This window comes from Symphalangus syndactylus, chromosome 14 (assembly GCF_028878055.3).
Source record: "Symphalangus syndactylus isolate Jambi chromosome 14, NHGRI_mSymSyn1-v2.1_pri, whole genome shotgun sequence".
Classification (NCBI taxonomy): domain Eukaryota; kingdom Metazoa; phylum Chordata; class Mammalia; order Primates; family Hylobatidae; genus Symphalangus; species Symphalangus syndactylus.
The window spans coordinates 79475659-79496933 of NC_072436.2; the positions used below are offsets into that span (position 1 = coordinate 79475659).

General features: G+C 36.2%; 1 protein-coding gene across 3 annotated transcripts in view; it reads left to right on the forward strand.

Moving 5' to 3' along the window:
- The window catches only part of USP34 (ubiquitin specific peptidase 34), a 295723-nt gene that overhangs the window by 177520 nt on the left and 96928 nt on the right, over positions 1-21275 (forward strand). For all 3 annotated transcript variants that reach the window (XM_055242296.2, XM_063617918.1, XM_063617917.1), the window contains exons 28-37: positions 1743-1843; positions 2034-2243; positions 6823-6948; positions 8436-8558; positions 8694-8777; positions 10208-10294; positions 15229-15429; positions 19123-19205; positions 20653-20693; positions 20832-20956. In XM_055242296.2, coding sequence (XP_055098271.1) covers positions 1743-1843; positions 2034-2243; positions 6823-6948; positions 8436-8558; positions 8694-8777; positions 10208-10294; positions 15229-15429; positions 19123-19205; positions 20653-20693; positions 20832-20956 — 1181 coding nt within the window. The remainder of the gene's footprint in view (positions 1-1742; positions 1844-2033; positions 2244-6822; positions 6949-8435; positions 8559-8693; positions 8778-10207; positions 10295-15228; positions 15430-19122; positions 19206-20652; positions 20694-20831; positions 20957-21275) is intronic.

The window sequence follows — 21275 nt, forward strand, 5'->3', positions numbered from 1 at the left end:
GAGTCAGAGGTTTCAGTGAGCTGAGATTGAGCCACTGCACTCCAGCCTGGGTGACAGAGTGAGACTCCGTCTCAAAAAAAAAAAAAAAAAAAAAATTACGATAATATGAGGTCTTTGTGAAATGTGAGAATGAAACTTTTGGAGATAAGTGAACAGCTGAGTAAATTGAAATAGCATGTCTCTGTACCGAATATTGTAAAGATGTTAGGTAAATTTATTTTTTAAAATGTTGTGTCAATAATTCCAATGTAATTTTTGTTTAAAATTGATGAAATTACTGTGAAGTTATCTGTATGAATAAGCTAAGCAATATTAGAAGTTCTGGGAGGTCAGTAAATTGGCACTTTACAAAAAAAGAAAAAGAAAGAGTTCTGGGAGAAAAATTCAAAAGGATAATAGAAAGTTGAACTTCTGTACTAGCTATATAAACATTAAACCATAATATGATTTTGGTGTGGGAATTGTTAAATGATACAGAATGGATACTGAAAATTAGTCATATATGACTTGTTCAGTTTGGGGAAAGAAAAACCCCTTCTTTTTCTAATACTTAGGATATGTTTAAAATATTATATCTGTATTAACAAATGGTAGGAAAATTTAGAAGAAAATAGGATTGAATGTTTGTCAAACCATTTTGAGGGCCAAGATTGAGGGCTAGAAATAATGAGAAAGGGAAAGAATCATAGATTTAGCTATACAATGATTACCAATTTAGTTATAAAAAAAATTGTGCTTAAGGCAAATTGCCAATGTGACTCATCTTGGAAGAAAAACATATTCCCTTCTGTGTTTGAAATATTTTTCCACAGACCTTTTATATTTATGTGAAGGGAAAGGTAATTTTAAAATGTTATGTGTCATTATGAAAAGCAATAGCCTTACCCCACTCATTTTTCTTGAAAGTAATTGTTTAGTGTGTGTTCAGTGGAGTTTTTCTATATTGAATGAAATTTAGCAATATTTTAAAAGTTTAAATTATTCATCAGACATTTAATTTTGCTTAATTTTCCTGCTCTAATCATTTTTTTCCCCAAAAAAGTTGTACGTTATACAATACTTAATTTGAATGTCTTCTCCATTTTAGTGCCTGGCATGCATGTGTGAATAAAACACCTCTGCCCTTGTGGAACTGGGAATTTGTCATTCTTCCTTTCCTTTTCCCTTTCCTTATTTTTTTTCTTTCTTTCTTTCTTTCCTTTTTCCTTCCCTTTTTCCTTTCCTTCCCTCTCTTTTTTCTCCTCACCCTCCCTTCCCTTCCCAGATAAATAATGAGGCGTTAACCAGTGCTTTAAAGAAAGATAAAGCAGAGTAAAGGGTTAATGGTGAAATGAAGCTTTTAGATTGGGCGGTAAGGAAAAAGCTCCCATTGGATGAGAGACTTGAAAGAGGTGAGAAAATAAGTATCTTGAATTCCTGGAGAGGAATCTTAGTTCTCGAGTTGGTAATATACTTGTTATTTTCAAGAAAGGGCAAGGAGGCCAGTTGGCTGAACATAGTGTGAGGTAGGAAAGATGGTGGGAAATGAAGTTGAAGGTGTAGGCAGCAAAAAGGACTTAATGCATTCTAGAAATAACTATCCTCAATCTATTGAGTTTTCTGTCTTTACCTTAGATCTGGAGGGTTGGAATTACATTTAAACTTAACATGTAGTGTGTTTAATTGCTACAACTACATATTCTTATCAGCAAGTAAGTTAATTCTTAAAAACAAATTCATTTCCATGTTTTGCTGTTTTTAAGGAGGCCTCATGGGACCTGTCAGGATGATCTCATCTGGACACGAGTTAACAACAGATTATGATGAAAAAGCACTTCATGAGCTTGGTTTTAAGGATATGCAGGTACATATATAAAACGTGGTTTGAATTTTAATGATCTATTTATAATCAGTTGAATAGTCACAGATGTGACTATTCAACAGCTCTTATTGCTTTGTTATATTAAAATTTTAGGTGATTATATACTTCAGATTTACTGTTTTATTAAACTAAAAGCTTGATATGCATAAATTTTTTTTGCTGTTTTTTATAGATGGTATTTGTATCTTTGGGTGCACCAAGGAGAGAACGGAAAGGGGAAGGTGTTCAGCTGCCAGCATCTTGCCTCCCACCCCCTCAGAAGGACAACATTCCAATGCTTTTGCTTTTACAAGAACCTCATTTAACTACTCTTTTTGATTTATTAGAGATGCTTGCATCATTTAAACCACCCTCAGGAAAAGTGGCAGTGGATGATAGTGAGGTGACTATGTTTCATTTTCACAAATCTTGTTTTGTGTCTCTGTTGAGAGCGTATAGTAACTTTAATAAAACTATAGTTTATATAACGTTATAAAGTATATAATTTTCTCTCCTTTTTTTTTTTTGTTTTGTTTTTTGAGACGCCATCTCACTCTGTTGACCAGGCTGGAGTGCAGTGGCAGGATCTCAGCTCACTGCAAGCTCCATCTCCCGGGTTCATGCCATTCTCCTGCGTCAGCCTCCCAAGTAGCTAGGATTACAGGTGTGTGCCACCACACCCGGCTAATTTTTGTATTTCTAGTAGAGATGGGGTTTCACTATGTTGGTCAGGCTCGTCTTGAACTCCTGACCTCATGATCCACCCACGTCGGCCTCCCAAAGTGCTGGGATTACAGGCATGAGCCACCATGCCTGGCCCTCAGTAATCTTTTAAGAGTAGTAAAATTGGGCTGGGGTGGTGGCTCATGCCTGTGATCCCAGCGCTTTGGGAGGCTGAGATGGGCAGATCACAAGGTCAGGAGTTCAAGACCAGCCTGACCAACATGGTGAAACCCCGTCTCTACTAAAAATACAAAAATTAGCTGGGCATGGGCCGTGTGCCTGTAATCCCAGCTACTTGGGAGGCTGAGGCAGGAGAATCGCTTGAATCCAGGAGGCAGAGGTTGCAGTGAGCCAAGATCGTGCCACTGCACTCCAGCCTGGGTGACTGAGCGAGACTCCGTCTCAAAAAAAAAAAAAAAAATTACTGTTTTTAATACTTTGGTCTAGAAAGGGCTCTCTGAGGGAGACATATATAATCTGAGCTAGAAGGATGAAAAGCTAGTTAGAAAGATGAGAAATGGTCTAGATAGAGTAATCTGGAGAAAGGGTTTCTGGAGAAACGCTTGATATAAGGAGTTAGGCAAGTTTAGGAATTGTTAGAGCTAGAAAGGAGAATGTGGAAGAGGATGGGAGAGTAGAATGGGAGGAATGAGATTGGAAAGGTAGGCAGAGTGAAATAATGTAAACCTTTTGCGTCATTGTGAGTCATTTCCATTTTACTTAAAGTGGACATCATTAAAAGATTTTAAACAGAGGATAAACACATGTTCTGATTTTTGTTTTATACCTTAGAAGTTTCTTTGGCAAAAGTAACAAAGTCAGTAAAGCATTTGATATACGAGTCCAGGAATGAGTTGCCCTGGAATAGGATGGCAGGAGTGGAAATAAATCGACAGGTCAAAACAACATCACTTGGTGGTGGTTTGGGTTTTAGGAGTAGGGAATGAAGAGGAGAAGGAAGACAGAAATGGCACTGAGTTTCTGGCCTGTGCAACTGGGTGGATTCCATTTGAGCTGGAGGATAGGTGGATGCCTGAGGAACATCAAGTAGAGATGTCAGGTAATCACTTGGATATATAAGTATGGAGCTCAGAGAAAAAAGGTATAGTCTAGAAAAATGGTTTGCGGGTTATCACTATAAAGATGCCATTTATTTTATTATTATTTTTGTTTTCGTGAGACATGGTCTCAGTGTGTCACCCAGGCTGCAGTGCAGTGGTATGATCGTAGCTCAGTGTAGCCTTGATCTCTCAGGTTCAAGTGATCCTGCTGCCTCAGCCTCCTGAATAGGTGGAACTCCAGGCACATGCCAATGTGCCTGGCTAATTTTTTAATTTTTTTGTAGACATGCTCTGTCTATGTTGCCCAGGTTGGTTTCAAACTCCTGGCTTCAAGCGATCCTCCCACCTCAGCCTCCCAAAGTGCTGGGATCATAGGCATAAGCTGCTGTGCCCAGCCTGAAGATGGCATTCAGAGGCAGGAGTATGTATGATATCACCTAAAGGAGCCATCCACTAACTTTTAAAACAATGCCTTTAAATGGGCTTATTCTGAGACCTTTTCATGTATTCATGTAGCTTATGCAGTGAATCACAATTTTGAGATTGAGAGGCAGGTAAAATGGTGGTATTTTGATGGTTTTCTCTGTGTTAGGCTAGTATGCTTTTCTTTTTTTTTTTTTGAGACGGAGTCTCGCTCTGTCGCCCAGGCTGGAGTGCAGTGGCGCAATCTCGGCTCACTGCAAGCTCCGCTTCCTGGGTTCATGCCATTCTCCTGCCTCAGCCTCTCAGAGTAGCTGGGACTACAGGCGCCTGCCACCACGTCCGGCTAATTTTTTTGTATTTTTAGTAGAGACGGGGTTTCACCGTGGTCTCGATCTCCTGACCTCGTGATCCGCCCGTCTCGGCCTCCCAAAGTGCTGGGATTACAAGCGTGAGCCACCGCGCCCGGCCGCTAGTATGCTTTTCTTTCTTCCCCAAGATTAAGTGACTTCTTCCCATTTCCATGATGTGTTTGATAATGGATGCACTGGGCTGCCATTGAGCCTTCTGTTTGTTACACCTCAGTTTCTCATGTGGTAGTACATTCTTAAATTCCCAAGAAATCTCCATTGTTTTTTCAAGCAGAATAATCATTAATAGGTGCCCATGAAACCTCAATTTTCTCACCTAGTGCTGGTTGTTCTGTTCCATATATTAGGGGAATAATGTGAGGAGGGGACAAAAACTTGCAGAAGGTTTTTTCAAAAGAGGAATTGTTCAAATTGGGGTCCAGCTACTGTTAAGAGTGAAGAGAAAAGCATCACAGATTTTCTTCATTAAGAAAGCAAATGACATGTTTGAGGAACTGGGAATACAAGCATAGTGTAATTTAAATACTAGGACAGAAAGGTAGACTGTAACCTGTATCACAAAAGGACCTAAATGATTTTTTTAAATCCATCATTATGGCTGGTTTTAAGCAGCAGAATGAGCTCTTTTCTGGGCTTTTAGAAACAAAATTTAGATGTTTGTGTGGAGGATTTAGTAGAGAAAACCAGGACCAGTGATAAGAGATCCTGGGCTGTTATGTTAATAGGCTGTTACGTTAGTCTGAGTAGTGAGACTTAAACCAAAGGGAAAGCATTTCATTGTTTCAGCAGATTTTTTTTTTTTTTTTTTTTTGAGACAGAGTCTCACTCTGTCCTCCAGGCTGGAGTGCAGTGGCGTGTTATCGGCTCACTGCAACCTCCGCCTTCCAGGTTCAAGTGATTCTCCGGCCTCAGCCTCCTGAGTAGCTGGGACTACAGGCGCACGCCACCACGCCCAGCTAGTTTTTTTTTTTTTGTAGTTTTGTAGAGATAGGGTTTCACTCTGTTAGCCAGGATGGTCTTGATCTCCTGACCTTGTGATCCGCCTGCCTCAGCCTCCCAAAGTGCTGGGATTCCAGGTGGGAGCCACTGTGCCCAGCTGCAGATATTTTATTGAATCTTATTTTTGGCAGGTTGATAACAGGGATTCTTTGCTGAATAAGATAGGTTTGGCCCTGATGAGAGCTACACAAAAAAGTAAAAGTATCTTTACTGTGTATGCCTCATGAGACTTTCAGTCATAGCAGAACATACTTATGCACACTTTGGAGATATTTTTCTTTCTAATCCTTTTTTGCATAGAGTTCAATATTTCTCTCTTTTTTAATGGTTATTTACAAAGGAATGATGAGTTGTTTTATTGAAGAACTGAGTGCCATTTCCTCAAGTATAGTGCAAGTGTTACTCAAGGGTTTCTCCTCTTTGTTCATCAAGCTTGTGAAAGACCAAATTTACCTTGAAACTTTCTAAGATTTCCTTGACATTGGAGAATTGCTTGAACCTGGGAGGCGGAGGTTGCAGTGAGCCGAGATCGTGCCATTGCACTCCAGCCTGGGCAACAAGAGCAAAACTCCATCTCAAAAAAAAAAAGATTTCCTTGCCACCAAAGTGTACCATCTTTCTGCTATTATACCAAAAGAACTGAGTTTCTTTTTATAGGCTTATAGAATATCCCTAGACCATGTTATACCAAAGAATCACTATGATAGTAGCAGTAGTAATAAATTAATATACTCCGTGGAAAATACCAAAACTGTCAATTTAGTTTTTACTCTTTTTACCTCTCAGGGTGATACTTTAATTTTTTTTTAATTGCTGATTTCGTAAATGGTTTTTGAAACGTTATTTAGCTTACTCTTGCCTTAGCAAGTTTCAGAACTCAGATTTAACAAATGATAATGGAAGAAAATAGTTCTCTAAAATTGTTTGCTTTCTTCTTAATGTCTGCTCATCTGAGACTGAAAAATGAGGTTTAGATTAGCAAAATAAGAGAAACGGGCTCTTTTCCTAAATGGAAGTTCAAAGATTTAATTCACCAAGTCTTTATTGTGCTTAGAATAGTGACCGTGACCTGCAAAATGGAAATAGATGATAGTCATGTTAAAATTTGTTAGAATGGCCTTTAAACAGATGTTTTCACTTTTATTTCAAAAGTTTCCTGAGGAACATGATCAGTCTTAGAGGAAAGCTTTTCTAGAAAAATGTTCAGTAAGAAGTTGAAAAAACACTGCTTGGCTATTAATTTTCTCAAATATTATGTATCATATAACAAATGTTTCATTTCTCACTTATCAAAAAGTGAGGCTAAAAACTGTTAGCAAATTTGATAATTATTTTACTCAAAAATTTGAACTTAAAACTTTTTCTTTTCTGATCTGTTTTGATAAAGCAGTTGTTCTTATTTGTGTAGAGCTTACGATGTGAAGAACTTCATCTTCATGCAGAAAATCTGTCTAGGCGGGTCTGGGAGCTACTGATGCTTCTTCCTACATGTCCTAATATGTTGATGGCATTCCAGAATATCTCAGATGAGCAGGTGAGCCCACAAAATCACTTTACTCTCCTAGAGGCTGTTACCAGTTTATATTCCTATTGACAGTGTAGAAGATTGCCTGTTGATGTACCCTCAGTAAATCTGGATATAGTTTTTACCCATATAATAGGTAAAAAGTGCCACTTCATTTTAATTTTCATTTGTTTATTTAGTGAGGGTGAATAATATATCAGAGGCTAAATGTAAGATGAAGATGTTTTCTAAAATTATTGACATTTTATATTAGTGTTTTTTCATATTACGGTGTGCTTTTAATATTGTTTTTTATTCTTAGCAACAAAAAGTAATGTTTAGAGAAAATACACAGAGGTGAAATGATGTGCATCAGTATTTGTTTTGTATGCTTATACAAATTAACTGACGGAATTGGAGAAAATTAGGCAAATTTAATACCTGTGTGGTAATTTTTTTTCCATATGGACACCACCTCACATGTGTGTTGGGTATCTTTGTAAAGTCTTTAACATTAAAGACGGTTTTTATTTATTTATTTATTTTTGAGATAAGGTCTTACTCTGTTACCCAGGCTGGAGTATGGTGGTGTGGTCTCAGCTCACTGCAACCACAACCACGAGGGCTCAAGTGATCCTTCCTCCCCCCACCTTCCCCAGTAGCTGAGACCATAGGCGTGTGCACCATGCCTGGCTCATTTTTGTATTTTTAGCAGAGACAGGGTTTCACCATTTTGGCCAAGTTGATCTATAACTCCTGACTTCAAATGATCTGCCCACCTCAGCCTCCCAAAATGCTGGGATTATAGGCATGAGCCACTGCCCCTGGCTTAAAGATTGTTTTTAAAATTTGTATAATAAGTAGTTTATTTGAGGAGATCTCCGAAAGAACTCCTATAGGATGAATGAAAAAATAAATGTCCTAATGTTATGCTAATTCTAGGATTTGGAACATTATCATGTGATTTTGGGAGATCCAGTATCTCACAAGGCTTGGAAGTGAGAAAGATGGGCACTTCAAAATGCCAAATGATGACTTACAGTAGCACTAGTAATAGCATTTCAAAGATGCACATTAAGTGTGAATTACATTATTTCATGAATTGACAGTAGAAAACAGCAGTGTTCCTGACTTCATATATTTGTATAACTTTTGAATACATAGTTGTAACTATTAAGTACAGACATTTAATTCATCACCATCTTTAGAAGTTTACCTACTCAACTAGATTACAGTGTTGTTTCGTCTTTTAATTGGGAAGATTAACAGTTAATTATTTTCCCATGCTGCTGTTTGTATATTAATTTTATTGGTTTTATTTTCAGAAAATTTAATGAATAATTGATGTTTTAAGCATACCATTTGTACCAATTGTATAACTAGTCTTCGTATGTTTTAATATGTTTCAAAGTATATATAATATTTTGAGTTTTTATGTAGTGTCAGTTTGTTTAAAGTTTTTCTTTTTTGTGTTCCCTGAGTAAGTTGGCTTGAGAAACATGTTTTTCTAATTTAAGAGTAATGATGGATTTAATTGGAAAGAACTTCTCAAAATTAAGAGCGCCCACAAGCTATTGTATGCTCTGGAAATTATTGAAGCACTGGGAAAACCTAATAGAAGAATAAGGAGGGAGTCAACGGTAATTGCATTTCCATTATTATCATTAAATGTTTGTATTCTCTCTGGAGCAAAATTCTATAATGTATTGTCTTTTCCATTCTAGAATAATTCTTTCTTCCACCATTCTGCCTTACTTTTTTTGCCTTTCTCATAGGGAAGTTACAGTGATCTTTATCCAGATTCAGATGATTCAAGTGAAGATCAAGTGGAAAATAGTAAAAATTCCTGGAGTTGCAAGGTTTGATCATATGTGTTTTTCAATGTATTGATAAAAATAATTTATCTCCAGTTTTTCAAAAGTGGGTACCATAATTCTTCATTGTTTTTAAACTAATATACTATTAAAATAAAGCATAGTTTAAAAATCATGTATTACTTTAAGTTGCAATTATGTAAACAGATTATTTAATGCCTTGGTGCTCCTGTTTTTAGCTCTGATTTTCCCTCTGTTGAAATACTGTGAGAGGCCTGGCATGGTGGCTCACACCTGTGATCCAGCACTTTGGGAGGCTGAGACGGATGGATCACTTGAGGTCAGGAGTTTGAGACCAGCCTGGCCAACATGGTAAAACCCGTGTCTCTACTAAAAATGCAAAAATGAGCTGGGTGTGGTAGCACACCACCCATAATCCCAGCTACCCAGGTGGCTGAGGCAGGAGAATCACTTGAACCCAGGAGGTGGAGGTTGCAGTGAGCTGAGATCGCACCACAGCACTCCAGCCTGGGCAGCAAAAAAAGATACTGAGAGGACATCCCAGTGTCTAGGACTAAATGGCTAATGGAACAGAAAGATGTTTATAGGCTTTTTCAAGTGTGTGTGTGTGTGTGTGTGTGTGTGTGTATAAGTGTGTATAAAATTTTTTTTTTTTTTGAGACGGAGTCTCGCTCTGTCACCCAGGCTGGAGTGCAGTGGCGCGATCTCTGCTTGCTGCAAGCTCCGCCTCCCAGGTTCACGCCATTCTCCTGCCTCAGCCTCCCGAGTAGCTGGTACTACAAGCGCCCGCCACCACACCCGGCTAATTTTTTTGTATGTTTAGTAGAGATGGGGTTTCACCATGTTAGCCAGGATGGTCTTGATCTCCTGACCTCTTGATCCGCCCGCCTCAGCCTCCCAAAGTGCTGGGATTACAGGCGTGAGCCACTGCACCCGGCCTCAGGTGTATGTTTTTTTAAATTCTTGTTTGTTTTATTTTGTTTTGTTTAGGACAGGGCTCACCTTGTCACCCAGGCTGGATTGCAGTGGCATGATCATGGCTCACTGCAGCCTTGACCTCCTGGGTTCGAGTGATCCTCCTGCCTCAGCCTCCCTAGTAGCTGAAACTATAGGCACAAGCCACCATACCCGGCCAATTTTTTTTATTTTTTGTAGAGATGAGGTCTTCCTGTGTTGCCTAGGCTGGTCTCAAAGTCCTAACCTCAAGCCATCCTCTGGCTTTGGCCTCCCAAAGTGCTAGGATTACAGGCATGAACCATTGCACCCGCCCTTAAATTCTTGAAAGTAGGCTTTATCTTATTATTTTGTCTAGAAATTATTTTGGTAGTTTAAATGAAAGAATAATTGTGTAAATAAAAGATGTAATCGTTTACATATCCATTTACTGAATCAGCAAGCATTATTGCATTATATATCTGCTTTTCTCTTACTATTACTTTCACAATTGCCTACAGTTTGTTGCTGCTGGAGGGCTTCAACAGTTACTAGAAATTTTTAATTCTGGAATTCTAGAGCCTAAAGAGCAGGAATCATGGACTGTGGTAAGTGCAAATTTACGGTTTCAACTAGTTACAGTAGTTATCCCATTTGAAACACTTCCATTTCATCAGCAAGTGTAGCTTTTGCCATATAGTTCCTTATAATAAAGCATGGAATATAGCAGAAATGAATTTAAAAATACAGAGTTTGATAAACTAATTAGGAATAAGTGTTTTTCATGTTATCTGTATTAAAAAATTCTTCTGATAAAATTAATTACTCTAAACTCTGGCCAGTTCATAAACATGTTTCCTTTAGGTTGATAAATTATATATTAATATTTATATAAAGTTTGGTCACTTTTTAAAAATTTGGTTGGCCGGGTGCGGTGGCTCACGCCTGTAATCCCAGCACTTTGGGAGGCCGAGGTGGGCGGATCACGAGGTCAGGAGATCGAGACCATCCTGGCTAACACGGTGAAACCCCGTCTCTACTAAAAATACAAAAAATTAGCCGGGCGAGGTGGCAGGCGCCTGTAGTCCCAGCTACGCGGGAGGCTGAGGCAGGAGAATGGCGTGAACCCCGCGGGGTGGAGCCTGCAGTGAGCCGAGATCGCGCCACTGCACTCCAGCCTGGGTGAAAGAGTGAGACTCCGTCTCAAAAAAAAAAAAAAAAAAAAAAAAACCAACAACAAAAAAAAAATTTGGTTTACATCTTAGGTTTTTTAAAAAACTTTGTTTTATTTTGTTTTGATCATTTCTTCCTTTATAGTAGTAATAATAAAAAATGTGTTTCCAGACCATGTTGACTGGCTTACATTGAGATGGATACAGAAATTGAGAGTAAGCCTCTAGAAATTTTTATAGCAATTAGACATTGTTGCTGTATTTTTATAATATTTTACAAAAGTATTGGTCCTCAACAAAACGGAATTTTTTTTCTGTGAACTTGCATAAAAAAATGGAAATTTTTTAAAATGTTAACTTTACTACCGTGATTTGAAGAAGTACTATATGTAAATAAAATTGCTTGTAGAATGTTTAAATCTTAATAATGATATACAAAACCACACAGGCCAGTTTCAAGCTCATTGTAAAGGACATTCCATTTTCTTCCATCAAAGCAGTTTAGCGTTACCAAACATTGAATTCAAGTATTTTCTTAGTTCCTGTGGTTTTTTTGTTTTGTTTTGTTTTACTTTTTTTGAATTGCCTTCTAACCTAGGAGTCAGGTGTAATGATTTGACATCAAGTAATCTTATGTCTAAATTTTTTAGCTCATCAGCTATTGTCAGTGTTAGTTTATTTTACATGTGGGCCAAGACAGTTGTTGTTCTTCCAGTGTGGCCCAGGGAAGCCAAAAGATTGGACACCCCTATGCTAAAGGTTTTCTCTGTTTATTTTTCTTGAAATTATGAATGCTTTCCTGAAATATTACTAAAAACATTTTATTGCCAATATGTGGTTTATTGTAGCTTTATAATGCCCAAGATGCAAAGCATGTCTAAGATAGAAATTGCTTTCAGGTCAACTGGTATTTCCTGTTTATAATGCATCTCTCTTAATATTAAGAAATACTTCTAAGTTCAGGATTGTTCTTGTTTCTTATTTTTTTTTTCTTTTCAAGTGAGTTTAGTTGAAGTATACGTTTAAAATTTTTTTCGAAATATAGTTAACATGCAATCAATGTACTCTTCCAAAATGTACTGTTTTTACTATATTCACAAAGTTGTGGGACCATGACCAGCATCTAATTCCAGAACAGTTGTATCCCCTCAAAAGAAACCTCCTCCCAAACGCTTTAGCCCTAGGCAACCACCATTATAGTCTGCTTTCTGTTTCTGTGGATTTGCCCATTCTGGACATTTCCTATAAATGGAACCATACGATATATGGTCCATTGTGACCGGTTTCTTTCACTTAGCCTATTTTCAAGATTCATCCTTGGAAGTAGCAAGTATCAATAATTCATTTTTTTATAATTATATTACATGTTTATCCATTCACCAATTGAGAAGCATTTGCGTTATTTCTACACTTTGACTATTGTGAGCATTTGTTTATGAGTTTATGCATAGATAATACATTTTCACTTCTTTTTGGCATATATGCTTAGGAGTGGTATACCTTGCCAATATTTAAGTGGTATTTTATTGTGATTTCTAACATTTACATTTTCCCAATGCTAAGGATCTTGAGCAGCTTTTTATGTGTCTGTTGACCATTCATAAGCATGTATGCATGTATGTGTGTGTGTGTATACATATGTATACACACACACACATTCATTCATACATCTTTGGTGAAATGTTTGTTCAGTCACAGCTGAATCTAGGGAGTAGAAGATTGATGAGTTGGTGAACATTTGCGTTGTTTCCAGTTTGGGGCTATTATCAATAGTGTTGTTATAAACAGTTGTGCCCTGGGTATAGAGTGCAGTTTCTGGGTCCTGTGGTAACTTCTAACTTTTTGAGGAATTTCCAAACAGTTTACCAAAGCTGCAACATTTTACATTTCTACTAGCGATGTGTGAAGGTTCCAGTTTTTCCACATCCTTTCCAAGACTTGTTAGTGTCTCTTTTATTTTAGCTATCCTAGTGTGTAAAGTGGTACCTAGTTGTGGTTTTGATTTGCATTTCCTTGGTGACTAATGAGGCCGAACATCTTTCCATGTGCTTATTGGCCACTTGTTTATCTTTGGAGTAATGTCATTTCACATCCATTGCCCACTTCTAATTGGGTTGTCTTTTTGTTGATTTGTTAGAATTCCTTATGTATTTCAGATACTGATTCCTTACAGTGCATGTGATTTACAAATATTTTCTCCCATTCTGTGGGTTGCCTTTTTCTCTTTCTTGAGAGCACCCTGTGATTTACAAAAATTTGTAATTTTGATGAAGTCTAGTGTCTCTGTTTTCCTTTGTGCTTGTCCTTTTTGTGTTGTATCTACAAAACCATTACTTAATCCCCTTACACAGAGATTGATGACTGTGTTTTCTGTTAAGAGGTTTCTGGTTTTAGCTCTTATTTTTTAGGTCTTTGGTCCATTTTAAGTTAATTTTTGCATATCATGTGAGGTTGCAGTACACTTTTCATGTAATAAATAATGCACTCATTTTAAAGGGTGAGTTTTGAAAAATGTTTATGTAATGCTCTAACATCCAAACAAAGAATATTTCCATTACTTAAGAAGTTCCATCCTGCAGTTTTGCTATTAATTTTTCTTCCTCCACTTTCTGTTACAATAGATGAGATTTTCATTTTATAAAATTTCATGTAATTGGATCAGTGCAATATGTACCATTTAGTATCTGGCTTCTTTTATTCAGAATGCTTTTTGAGGTTGTTAAATGTGTATCAGTAGTTGGTTCGTTTTCACTGCTGAGTAATATATTCGTTGTATAGGTATACCACAATTCATTTATCTACTCACCTATTGACATTTGAGTGGTTTATAGTTTTGGGTTATTAAAATAAAACTTCCGTAAACATTCACATACAGGTCATTTGGTATATGTATGTTTTAATCTCTTGGATTAATACCAAGTAATGAAATTGCTAAATAATATGGTGAGTGTAAGATTAATCTTATAAGAAGATGCCAAACTGTTTTCCAAAGCAGTTGTACTATACAGCATACGAGAATTTCATTTACTCCACATCTTTGCCAGAAGTTGATATGGCCAGGGTTTTAAACTTTGAGCTATTCTAGTGGGTATAGTAGTGTTATCTCACGGTGGCTTCACCTGTCCTTCCCTCATTGCTAATGATGTTTAGCATTATGTTGTGTGTTTGTTGATTGTGTATCTTCTTTTGTGAAATGTCTTAGTATATAGTTGTGAGATGGTCTTTTCCCTTAAACATTATGGAGAAGTCTTTCTCTGATGTGTGTGTGGGGACAAGCCCCCCACACATGCTGTGGCTTACTTTTTCATTATACTGACGGTATCTTTTAGGGGAGAGGTTTTAATTGTAATGAAATTTGTATCCAGTCTACAAATATTTGTTCCAAGGTCACAAAGACTTTTCTCCTCTGCTTTCTGTAAGTTTTATAGTCTTTTCTTTTACATTTAGATCTATAACAATACATTTTGAGTTTTGTGTATGCAGTATTGAATTTTTTTCCTTCTTCATATGGCTATTTGGTTTTTATAGCACCAATTAGTTGAAAAGACTTTTTTTCTCTCTGAATTATCTTGCTATCTATCTTTCAGTTCAGTAATATAGTATTGCTATTATTGCAGGAAGAAAGTACCGTTTCTTTCTGGTATATTTGTATAGGAATATATTTGGCAGTGGAATCAGGAGAGCAGGAGGTTAAGAACTATTAAAGAAAAAGCCGTGAAACTCTCATCTTATACATCAGTGATATTCTAATTAAAGTGAACTGTTATTAAAATTGAGCTTCCAGTCAGCTGTGAATTTTATTTTTTATACATGCTAAACAATATTTAAAACAATTTTTCAAATAAAATAAATGTTTATTTTTAATGTGGTTATGGAAAGTGCAAGATTTTCAGTTGAATTATTTTCTAGAATTACTAACAATTGCTTTGGTCCCTAAATATTAAGAGTTTGTGCCACTTGTTTGGAGAAACAGCATATAATACTTTGTTTCTCAGCTAATTTTATTGATAAGTAATATCCTTGTCATTTTAATTTAAAAAAAAATTATAAATTATGAGCAGTATGTTTTTTCAAAAATCTCATAGCTGTCTATTACATATATTTTTATATTGCCTTCATTAAAGAAAAAGTGTCATTTCCATTTCATTAAATACATCTTGTATACCCTCTTTATTTCTAGATACTTTTTCTTCATTTTTATAAGATTGAATTGTTACTGACCATAATATTTGAGCAGCAAAATTTTTATAGTACATGTTTAAGTACTAGCTATAATTATTTTTATTTTCTGGTCTTTTAATTTCAAAATTGTATTGTGGCCATTCTAAATTAATGAAAATAGGGAATTGACCATTTCTTCTCATTTACAGTGGCAGCTAGACTGTCTTGCTTGCTTGCTGAAGTTAATATGCCAGTTTGCAGTAGATCCATCCGATTTGGATTTAGCTTATCATGATGTCTTTGCCTGGTCTGGTATAGCAGAAAGCCATAGGAAAAGAAGCTGGCCTGGCAAATCAAGGAAGGCTGCTGGTGATCATGCTAAGGGTCTTCATATACCACGATTAACAGAGGTAAAGTGCAGAAGTTAATGCTTAATGATGAATTCCATTTATTTTTATAAACTGAAGAAATATGCTAATGCTTAAGAAATGTATTCTAGATTACTGTGACTTAACCTGACAGCTGAACTGATGGCATTGTTTTAAGGCAGTAGTGATTATGAAGCAGTAATGCTTTTCATTTCATCATCCAGAATGCAGAAATGAATCGTGCCATTTTAATATCTGTGAGACTGAATTTATTCTTTGAACTCAGTAATTTATATACTTTGAGGATGCATTTATGAAAACAGAAGCCATAGTTGGTATTTCAACATAGGAAATTTAAAATAGGGAATCAGTTTTACATGCATGTGTTACAAGGCTTTAAAAGTAAAAGGGAGTGGTGCGGTAACCCAGATAAGGAGCCATTTACCACCCCTAGATCTTGTGGAACATTAGGGAAGTGGTTGGGTTATCAGGAACTTAGAAGCTTGCAGGAGGGATCCTGTTAAACCAAGGTTTAGGCCTCTGAGAAAGCAGTTATGCTCTTATGCTCATCTGCTGTAAGATTCTCAGAGGGGACCTTATAAAGCTGGTGGTAGGAGTGCCTAAAAAAGCTGAAGGCTGAAACAAACTGTCTCTTCTAGGTAAATACTTTTAGATAAATGCTGACAGAAAAAAGAAAGGAGGAGTCTCTCAAGTATCCTAGACTGGCAGAACCTAATAGGAAGCCAACCGGCAAAGGAGGAATTTGGTTTTTGATATATTAGCCCTAGCCTAATAGAACAAGTGTATAAAAGGGTGGATTTGGAGATGAAAGAAAATATAGTTGGCCCTTGAAAAATAGAGGAGTTAAGGATGCTGACCCTCCATACAGTCAAAAATCTGTGTATAACTTTTGACTCCCCTAGAACTTAACTACTGATAGCCTACTATTAACCAGAAGCCTTACCAATAAGAGCAGTTGGTGAATGCATATTTTGTATGTTAATACTATTATATACTGTATTCTTAAAGTAAGCTAGAGAAAAGAAAGTCTTAAGAAAATCATAAAAGAAAATATATTTACTATTCTTCAAGTGGAAGTGGGTCATCATAAAGGTCTTCATCCTCATGGTCTTCACATTGATCAGGAAGTAGAAGAGAAGGAGGAAGGTGAGGGGTTGGTTTTGCTGCCTTAGGAGTGCCAGAGTTGGGAGAAAACCCAGATATAAGTGGATCTGTGTAGTTCAGACCTGTGTTGTTCAAGGGTCAACTGTATTAACCAGGACATCCAGCAATAAAAATAGAATCTTTTTGATTGTGGATTCTGTAATCAAATATTTGCCTTTCCAACATCTCCATCAGTGAGCCGGGAAGTACGGAGTGATCAAGGTGAGATTTTAGGGAGATCTCATTCTGTAACCTTTTGAGAACCTCACCTCATATCTACCCAAGAAACATCAAAGTAATGAATTGTTACTGGTAGATTGTGACGAACATAAGGTTATAAAGTACTGGTATAAATGGAAACCTGAAGCAGATTTCCTTTTTGGAATTTTGGGGGTTAAATGGGAAAAGTGATCCTGTCATTTTATATAAAATGAAATATATGCAGAGTACAATATAATCTGAATGTATTCTACAATATACTGTGTTGTGCACTACCACTTTAGTAACCTTACATTACTATAATGTTTTGGTCGTGTTTTTTTCAGAGTAAACTTTCCAGGTTATAATAATGCTCTAATTGTGATCCTTTCCATCAACTCACTAAATAATTTCAATGTTTATTGACCTTTATTGGCAATTTCCTTTTGAGATTTTAATAATATAAATATACATAAGTGTATGTGTAAAATACATAATGCACATTTATGGAGGTTTATAGGTTATTGGTTTGTGTTTAAAAATAATATGCAACTACAAGCTTACTGAAAATTCATAATATACAAACGAACTTTTTCCATAGTCATAGGTGACTACTCTTAATATCTTTTCGTGTTATCTTTTCAGAGATTTTTTTCTACACACATGCCAGTGGTTTGGGGTTTTTTTTTTTTTTGAGACGGAGCCTAGCTCTGTTGCCCAAGCTGAAGTGCACTGGCGCCATCTCGGCTCATTGCAACCTCTGCCTCCTGTGTTCAAGCGATTTTCCTACCTCAGCCTCCAGGTAGCTGGGATTATAGGCACACGCCACCATGTCTGGCTAATTTTTGTATTTTTAGTAGAGACGGGGTTTTGCCATCTTGGACAGGCTGATCTCAAACTCCTGACCTCAAGTGATCCGCCTGCCTCGGCCTCCCGAAGTGCTGGGATTATAGGTGTGAGCCACCACGCCGGGCCAATGTTATTTTTTTTTTTATTTTAGAAAAGGTGTATATTATATAGTTTTTGCATGAGTTTATTTCCCAAAATAATTACAGCTTAGTATGTATATCTCAGATTTATGGAAATAAAAATTTTTGTTGCCTTAATACCGAAGAGAGTCATCTAATGTTGATATACGGTAGGTAGTAAGGAAGAACACTAACTTATTTAAGAGTTTACCATCATTTTTCTGTGTGATCTTTTTAATAGTATTTTAAAAAGTTACTTGCAAAATTTAGCCTAAACATCAGTTTTTCTGGAAGCTTTCTCACTTCTGCCAGGGACAGGTTTAGTTGCTGCTCCCTTCTTTTGCTTATTTGCACATTGTATATACTTGTGTTAGCATGTTTTCTGTGGCTGCCTGCCCCAGTGCAGAAACAGTGCCTTATGAAGTATGTGCACAGAATGCCTTCCAACCTGCAGAATAAATTTAATAATTCCTTAAGTTAGTGAATTATTTTCTCCCATTATATGAGGAAAAACTAGAACTGAGGAATTCCATATATATTGGGATCATGTAGCCTGAAGCTGAATGTTGAACCTCAGGATTTTGAATCTAGAATTCATGCTCTCTACCCGTGGTATATTATATTGCTTTTTTATTTTTATTTCAGAATGGTTGAGGAATCTATTACTACTTGATGTTTTTTTTAAATATATTTTCTTCAAAAGTGAAAACATGTTTAATTATTCACCAACCCCTTCCCAAGAAACCACTGACATATATATATTTCTTTCCCCCAATTCAGTGGTATGCAGAGAATCTATGAATCGAACATAAAGACTATTTTTGCCCCTATTTCTAAATTCTTAGTAATTTCTTTTCTTTCTTACTTTTTTTTTTTTTTTTTTTGAGACAGAGTCTCATTTTGTTGTTCAGGCTGGAGTGCAGTGGCACAATCTCAGCTCACTGCAGCCACTGCCTCCCAGACTCAGGTGTTCCTCCCTTCTCAGCCTCCAAAGTAGATGGGACTATAGACATGCACCACACACCCAGCTAATTTTTGTTTTTTTAGTGGAAACGGAGTTTTACTACATTGACCAGGCTAGTGTCAGATTTCTGGGCTCAAGCAATCCACCCACCTGAGCCTCTCATTGCTGGTAGATTACAGTGAGCCACCATACCCAGCCTACAGTTGCTGCTCTTAAGTGTGATTATAAAATTCTGGTTTTCTGATTCTTGGCATTTTTACAGTATTTTCAAAGAATTCTTAGGACATTCTTTATTGTGTTACAGATAAATATCAAAATAATTTGGAATTTTGGGTTAAAATTTTGTAATACACATCTCTTTAGTAACTAAATCATGAGTGCTTTTTGAGGGTTTTCCTTTTGCTGTATTTAAATATCTTTTAAAATGTTTTTGTTTTAAAGGTATTTCTTGTTCTTGTCCAAGGAACCAGTTTGATTCAGCGACTTATGTCTGTTGCTTATACGTATGATAATCTGGCTCCTAGGTATGCATTTTAAAATATATTTTATGTGTGTATGTATAGCAGGAATATAATGTTTTAAAACTTTATTTTGAAAAATTTTAAACTTAATAGAAAAATTTGGGGGATATTATGATGAAATCTCTTGTACCTTTCATCCAAATTTACATATTATTAACCTCTTGCTAAAATGTGTCTTGTATTTATGAGTCACGTATTTTCTGTGTGTTTACATGTTTTCCTGAATCTTGTGAGACTGAATTACAGATATCATGACTGATTACCAGTACTTTGTTGTGTATCTCCTAAGACCAAGGAGATTTTCTTAATAGCTAGAGTAAAATTTTTAAATTTATAGAATTTAACATTGATATGTTATCTAACATATAGTTCATATTAAAATAATCCTATTGGTATTCTTTATAACAGTATTTTTCTTGCTTCAGGATCAACTAATTGTATTGCATTTAGTTGTCAGTTCTTCTGTTTCTTTTCATCAGAGATAACTTTCTCAGCCTTTCTCTCGTGATACATTTTCAAGTTATACAGGCCAATTATTTTATAGAGTACTTTTCAGTTTGAGTTTTCATGATTAGCCTTCATGATTAGATTCAGATTATATATTTTTTAAAGGAGTCTTAAGTTTAGACTGTAAATCATTATAACCTATGTGTTTGTCACACACATCTCTTTAGTAACTAAATCATGAGCACTTCTTGAGGGTTTACTTATTTCAGTCAATATTCTTTCATTCAAATTTTGTTTATTAAATCTGAAGTCATTTAGTATTTGCTGTAATAAGATTTTACCAGTGATTCTTTTATTTGTTTATTTTGAAACATACAATATATTTTTATTGACTAGACACCCTGCTATGTAATAGATCTCAAAACTTCCTGCTCTATCTGGAACTTCGTACCCTTTGAGTTACACCCTCTGCCCCACCCCACCCTAGCCTACCCCACCCTCCAGCCTCTGGTAACCATTATTCTACTCTCTTCTTCAATGAGTTTGAGTCTTCTTCAGTGAGTCATTAAGTAAATGATAAAGAATATAAAATAAATAATGGAGCTCTCTTAAAATATGATTTCTTTTGCAAAAATTAGCTGGGTGTGGTGGCACATGCTTGTAGTCCCAGCTATTGGGAGGCTGAGGTGGGAGGGCTGCTTGAGCCTGGAAGGTCAAGGCTGCAGTGAGCCATGATCATGCCACTGCATTCCAGCCTGGGCAACAGAGTGAGACCCTGTCTCCTGTCTTTTAAAACACACACACACACACACACACACACACACACACACACACACACACACACTCTCACACTCTCTCTCTCTCACTCACTCACTCTCACTCACACACCCACTGCTTTCCTTTCTTTGGGGGGAAGTGATAACCTTAAAGGATATATGTTAATAGAATTATTTTTAATTCATTGCTGAATTTAATTGGTGGTGGTGATGTTTTTACTTTACAGAGTTTTAAAAGCTCAGTCTGATCACAGGTCTAGACATGAAGGTAAGGGTTCCACAAAGTTAACTTTTAATAAATAAAAACTTGAATAATATATTGATATGTTTTACCTTTAATAATGAACATTGTGTTTTCATTTTAGCACAAACCTTTATAATGAACTGTTTTCTAATTTTTCTTTAGTTTCACATTATTCAATGTGGCTCTTGGTGAGTTGGGCTCATTGCTGTTCTTTAGTGAAATCTAGCCTTGCTGATAGTGATCATTTACAAGATTGGCTAAAGAAATTGACTCTTCTTATTCCTGAGGTAAGATAAAGATTGAAGGTTAGTACTGTTACTTTTTATATGTTTTCATGTTATTAGCATTGATAATAAAAGAGCTGTGGAAACAAATATGCATGAGTCCATAAATATATCACATTATCTGCTTAATCCTTTAAGGTCTAGAGTGTTTTGAACTATGTACAATGTTTAAGAACTTCTGACTATTATATATTATGTAGCATTTATATTTTTCTGAAATGTTTATAGAATGATTATTTTGCTTTGGATTAATAAAAAAAACTTTTTCCAGGTAGTAGGAAGGGCTTGAGAATTTATTTTGGTAATTTATGTTTTAGAAAAG